This window comes from Hippocampus bargibanti, linkage group LG15 (assembly GCF_051943395.1).
Source record: "Hippocampus bargibanti isolate YZ-2025 linkage group LG15, ASM5194339v1, whole genome shotgun sequence".
Classification (NCBI taxonomy): domain Eukaryota; kingdom Metazoa; phylum Chordata; class Actinopteri; order Syngnathiformes; family Syngnathidae; genus Hippocampus; species Hippocampus bargibanti.
This window is the reverse complement of record NC_142748.1, coordinates 6,434,130-6,439,586: the sequence shown is the minus strand read 5'-3', so window position 1 is coordinate 6,439,586 and position 5,457 is coordinate 6,434,130. Positions and strand designations below refer to the sequence as shown.

Below are 5,457 nucleotides of genomic sequence, written 5' to 3'. Positions count from 1 at the left end.
TGTAACTAAAGTGCATTTTATTTTCCATTTTTATCAGGGGAAAAACGTGTAGAAAATCAGTGAAATTCAAAGCCGGATATCCATTGTTTTTATACAGGGATGAGAATGACTATTGAGAAAATTGACCCTAATTGTCTGTGGGTAGGTGTACCCGCTAAAGTTAAATGAATCGGGACATGGATGTTGTTCAACTTGTATACTAATCTGCTAAAATACAAAAAATACGGATATAAATCACATTAAGTGAGGTAGACGAGACGAGAATCTGCGGTAGGCTAATTTAGCTAGCGCCAGCTAATGCTAACGCTAGTACACGTTTCTCGGTCGTAGCAAGAGGAATTAAACCCAACCAATAAATCTACACTACACATTAAATGATAATTCCACTTACCTTTCATGGACGCATAATGAAGAACGCCCAAAAACTTCGTTTTAAAACATCAAAACATTCGCCGGATCGTAAGTGGTGCGCCTGTTACGCAACACGCCACTGTAATTGCCAAACAAGGTGCTTGTGGCGCAGGTGACTCACCGTCTTCGCAATTATTATTTTAATTAAATCTCACAATTTAATTTGGTTATTCCTAAGAAATGAGTGTGTGTAGTGAAATGACATGCTTCTACAACCATCCATCAATTTTCTAATCTGTTTATAATGCTGGAGCCGATCCTAATTGTCTTCTGCTATGCATGTTTTTGCAATGTGGGAGAAAAACAAAGTACCTGGAGAAAAGCCATACATGCAAAGGGGGAATATGTAATCTCCAAACAGGAAAGATGGAGTCAGAATCAAACCCCTGCACTGTGAGGCGGATGTGCTCACCAGTCAACACCCGTCTTCTAAGACCGTATGCTCAAAATAATTGCATATTAACATGGAATGAAGGGACATGAATAATATGTGCAGACAAATGTTATTTTTATCTTCTTTTTCCTTGGTGGAGGTAATAGAGCCAGTAAAAGGATGCAAATACAAATAATATCAAATATGCAATTCTACTACTACTGGCTTTTGGAACTGTAAATATATCATGTGTGTGCATATATCATTTATAGACTGTTTACACAATTACTCATGAAAAAAATTATATATAAATACACATTTTAGTTTATTGGGGTAGATCGATCAAGCACCTCATGCACTTTAGCATTTTCATTTAAACAAACCTCAGACTGTGTTCATTTATGAAAATAACTAACAAAGGGAGAATGTCCATGCTGTCAATGTGCCTTTTAAATATTCACACTGGACATGGGAGAAAAATCAAGTAATATATTCAAAATGTGCAATGCAAAATAAATGCTGCTGCCATCAGTGCCTTTTTCCTCTTATACTGATTTTATATTTATCCTCCTACATTGGATGTTCACTTTAGTGGATTTCCCAGCTCAATAAATGCCAATTAAAAAATATTCAGTGTGTTTTTTGCTAAACAATATGATTCAGATTTATTTTATACATCACTACAAAAGAAATGCAGTTGCGTACAACCATTTTGTGTTGTTTTAAGGTCTGTTATTCTGCATTGTCCTCTCCGAAGGTCACTTTGATACCTTGCACAAAGTAGCGGCAAAAAAAGACAGGGATTCCTCCTCCCAGCGATATGAGTCCGTGCTATCTTTGAGCTGACCAAAGAAAGGCCAGGTCAGGTGTCCATGGGGGATCTGGACTTTAGAACCTTCAGTTGGAACCTGTCCTTGGACCCCGGGCATGCTTGGCCTCCTCGTCTATCTCATCCATGATGCGCTCTTGTGAGACAGAGTAAAATGTATAGCCGTCTATGTATGGGAGGTTAAGGGAGGTAAAAACAAAGAATATGGAGAAAAAATCATTTAAAATCACATTTGTGGAACTAAATTAACTCTGTGTAAAATCACGTTTATAATTACGTGATAATAAATGGGCAAAATATTTTTATATCTATACAATTTCCACAAGATATTATTCATTCTTGCGCTAAAATGGTTCCGCTGTGAAAGACGTTATGGACTAAATATGAGTTCAAAAGAATGCAACGAATGAATCAAGAAACGTCACTACAATTAAATAATTTGCGCTCATAATGCAACAGATTACTGGATTGGAGCAAACAGTATTGTCTATTATTTAAATGCATTTATTTAAATTGTAATCAATATTTCAAACATGCCATTTCAATGTGTTTTATAATTTGGAAACATCTACAGTATTGTAAAAACATATATATTCCTCCAAATCTAGTATTTATTCTGCTGTAATTTGTAATCCAAGAGTTCACCTTGTGTTTGACGTTAGCATTTAGCATTTGCAAAAGGATACAGATGCCCAGCACGAGCGCCCCAATGGCGATTCCAGTCAGCACGTTACGCGAACGCAGCTTCTGCGTTTTCTTCCTCCACTGCTCCAACTCCACCTGCTTGATGAAATGCAACTGCTCCCGGGAGAGTTCCTCTTTACTCGGGTCAATCCTGGTCGCAAATGCAGTGTCAGAATGCCTCGGTGTCTTGTCTGCCATGTTTGTCCAGCTAGTTTGATAACCTGCTTGTTTCGCAAATTTGCATCTGCAGATTTGCAAAGCATCGAAAAGGTGGACGTCCCTATACACAGTAATGCCAATGAGAGCATCCGTGTTATATTTAGATCTAGCCCACTGTGATGCATCTTGAAACCAGTCCGACAGGAAACAAACAAAACGGACTCTTCCTCCGGATGTACTCAGCTTCTTCGAAATTCATACAGCATAAACTGGAAGGCAACAGCGTCATCTTGTGGAAATACGACCAATTAAATAGAGTGGCAAGGACATTTTATATAGCAAGTGTCCTACAAAAGGCAAAAGTTAGCGTCACAAATGGCGACGAATCGAGCAGGTTCTCAAAGTTTAAGGTTTCGACAAGCCTCAGTGGATATGATGACGGACTTTCTTACCAATCTCAACGAAAGAAATAAAGATAACCTCCGCAATTTGTCCATCTTCGCCGGTGTCTTCAAGGATAAAAGACTATTCGGTAAAAAGCACAGCACCTCCCGAGTTTTTACGAATAGTTAAAAATATTCAAAGACAAAGCAAATAGAAAACGAAGAAAATTACTGTATACTGTATATATCCAAAGCAAATCATAACCCCTTGAAATGTAAATATTTCCTTGTTGCATATCATCTCCCATTAATGCAGAATACACTTTGCTGATGTGTGCTGAGCTCCGACTTGACCTGCCCGTTGCTTACCAGGCCATCGAATTACTTCAAAGGTACGAAAGGGTGATTTAAGATTAAAAGAAGCCAAAAGCACTCCCAAATTGTACTGACACTTGAGTTAAAAAAAAAACATAAAAGCCCCCCCCCCCCCCCCCCGGATGTGAATACAATTTTGGCTAAATTACTGCGAGAACTAAAAAGTTGTGTTTGAGCATCTCAGGTTCATGGTCAAGCACATTACGCATTTACTGACACCCGGAAATTTGACCGCGGCCCAAGTGAAGGCCCGCGAAGACGCTGCGTTCGAGCAAATCCGGGGCAGCTTTGCCTTGATTGTGTTTTCTTGCATACAGCTCGCCAGCAAGATGTCACTACACAGCCAGGTAAGGCATCAAACGACCTACATCATCAGTATCACATCTCCTAACACGCCCACCACCACCAACAGATCGTCAACATCAACACGGCCGTCCACTTTCTGCACTCGATCGATCTCGACTTCTCCAAACAAGCCGTTCTGGAATCAGAGCTGATGGTTCTCAAAGGCCTTCAATACCAACTGGACCCGCCCAACCCTCTCACTTATGTGGAAATACTTCTGGAGGTGCTGGGTAGGCCTCGGAAATGCGAAAAAAAAGATCTAAATAAAAAAAAAAAAAATGTTCCAGATTTGAACTTGACTCGTCCCACATCGCCAGGCCACAATGAGCCGAGCGCCCCTGTGGAACGCCTGCACCGCATGTGCCGCCACGTGCTCCAGTTTGTCAGCTTACAGCGCGAAATTCTTTACGACAACCTGCTGGCCATCACCACGCAAACTCGCAAACCCACCGCGGAGCAGAGGTACTATACAGTGTCGCTTCTAATAATTTAATGAATAATAATAATATTATAATGAATAATAATATATTCCAGTTATAAGTGCCTTTCAAAACTCTCAAGGTCACTTTACAGTCACAAAGTTTTTTCTGTGGGTGAGCAGCGGCAGCCACATGCACCAGCGTTCAATCAACCCGAAAGTAACTAAAATAGATAGAAAGCTAGCCAGCTAGCTAATAGACAGCCAACTAGATAGCTAGCTAATAGATAGCCAGCTAGATAGCTAGTTAATAGATAGCCAGCTAGTTAGCTAATAGATAGCCAGCCACATAGATATCTAACAGATAGCCAGCCATATAGCTAGCTAGATAGCTATATAGCTAATAGATAGCCAGCTAGATAGCTCACTAATAGCCAGCTAATACCCATCATATAGCTAGCTAGATAGCTAATAGATAGCCAGCTAGATAACTAGCTAATAGCCAGCCACATAGCTATCTAACAGATAATCAGCCACATAGCTAGCTCATAGATAGCCAGCCATATAGCTAGGTAGATAGCTAATATATAACCAGCCAGATAGCTACATAATAGCCAGCCATATAGCTAACTAGCCACATAGCAAGCTAATAGATAGCCAGCCATATAGCTATATAGCTAATAGATAGCCAGCTAGTTAGTTAGCTAGCCAGATAGACAGCAAAAGCCTCACACGGTAGCAAAAGTTAGGTGGAAAAAAAAGTCCTGTTCTGTTGACCTGCGGCTGGATATGTTCTAGAACCTTCTTAAGACTGGCTGCAACATTCTTGTGCTGTTAGTCAAGCAATACTGACGGATACATTTTGATGGAAAAAAATCAATGAAAAGCCTTCAAAATAATATACTGGTGATATTACTTACAACGTAAAGGCTGCATGACACCTTCTTAGGGAGAAGTTTGTGCCGGTGACAGAAGATTGCATGCTACTGGGCGTGGGCGTCATCGCAGTCGCCGCCTTCGTCCTTCATGTCAAAAACTGGGAGCAGGTGAAGATGTTTGAAATCCTCCCTCGAAAGGGAGTCGGCCTTGTCGTTCACCATTTGTGATTTTTGCAATGCAGGTGGTGCAAGAATTGAGCCACATTACGGGAATCTCCACTACTAGCATCAGAGATTTCACCCGCGTGACGCTCGCGTTCATCGTTGGGAACCCCAGAGATGGCCTGTGATGAGCTGAATGGTATATTGTGCTGATATATATGTGTACGCCATTTTGTTTCTTCTTTGTAAGAATCGTTTATAGTTTGTTGAATGTGCCGAAAATACATGACATCCTAAAATACAGCGCTTGTTTGTGCACTTTTGTAATCTTGAAAAGAAAGCTTGAAGTTTTTTTTATACAATTTCTAATTCACATACGATGTTTTATACATTAAATTATACCTGGTTTTACATCGTTTTATTTCACGTTAACTGCTTCA

General features: G+C 40.1%; 2 protein-coding genes across 3 annotated transcripts; one reads left to right on the top strand and one right to left on the bottom strand.

Annotated features, from left to right (window-relative positions):
- Nucleotides 1–902: 902 nt before the first annotated feature.
- Nucleotides 903–2,638, bottom strand: coa3a (cytochrome C oxidase assembly factor 3a). Its single transcript, XM_089015739.1, has 2 exons — nucleotides 2,300–2,638; nucleotides 903–1,779 (listed from the first exon to the last, which is right to left on the bottom strand). Exons 1-2 carry the CDS (start codon nucleotides 2,493–2,495, stop codon nucleotides 1,682–1,684), a joined length of 294 nt encoding a protein of 97 aa, XP_088871865.1. The 5' UTR covers nucleotides 2,496–2,638; the 3' UTR covers nucleotides 903–1,681.
- A 180-nt stretch (nucleotides 2,639–2,818) lies between these two features.
- Nucleotides 2,819–5,427, top strand: cntd1 (cyclin N-terminal domain containing 1). 2 transcript variants are annotated; one of them, XM_089015735.1, is made up of 7 exons: nucleotides 2,819–2,988; nucleotides 3,156–3,231; nucleotides 3,399–3,561; nucleotides 3,627–3,789; nucleotides 3,877–4,021; nucleotides 4,927–5,023; nucleotides 5,098–5,427. In XM_089015735.1, exons 1-7 carry the CDS (start codon nucleotides 2,832–2,834, stop codon nucleotides 5,203–5,205), a joined length of 909 nt encoding a protein of 302 aa, XP_088871861.1. In that variant the 5' UTR covers nucleotides 2,819–2,831; the 3' UTR covers nucleotides 5,206–5,427. The 2 variants fall into 2 exon arrangements, with proteins under 2 accessions (XP_088871861.1, XP_088871860.1); XM_089015734.1 differs by having other exon boundaries at nucleotides 3,627–4,021.
- The last annotated feature ends 30 nt before the right edge of the window (nucleotides 5,428–5,457 follow it).

What these genes read in the sequence shown, in the direction of transcription:
- coa3a (XM_089015739.1), bottom strand. Translation starts at nt 2,495, where the DNA reads ATGGCAGACAAGACACCGAGGCATTCTGACACTGCATTTGCGACCAGG. An exon ending in GGCGCTCGTGCTGGGCATCT is followed by an intron (nt 1,780 to 2,299) that starts GTATCCTTTTGC and finishes TCCCATACATAG; the next exon opens with ACGGCTATACATTTTACTCT.
- cntd1 (XM_089015734.1), top strand. Translation starts at nt 2,832, where the DNA reads ATGGCGACGAATCGAGCAGGTTCTCAAAGTTTAAGGTTTCGACAAGCC. An exon ending in CAAGGATAAAAGACTATTCG is followed by an intron (nt 2,989 to 3,155) that starts GTAAAAAGCACA and finishes CCATTAATGCAG; the next exon opens with AATACACTTTGCTGATGTGT. An exon ending in ATGTCAAAAACTGGGAGCAG is followed by an intron (nt 5,024 to 5,097) that starts GTGAAGATGTTT and finishes TTTGCAATGCAG; the next exon opens with GTGGTGCAAGAATTGAGCCA.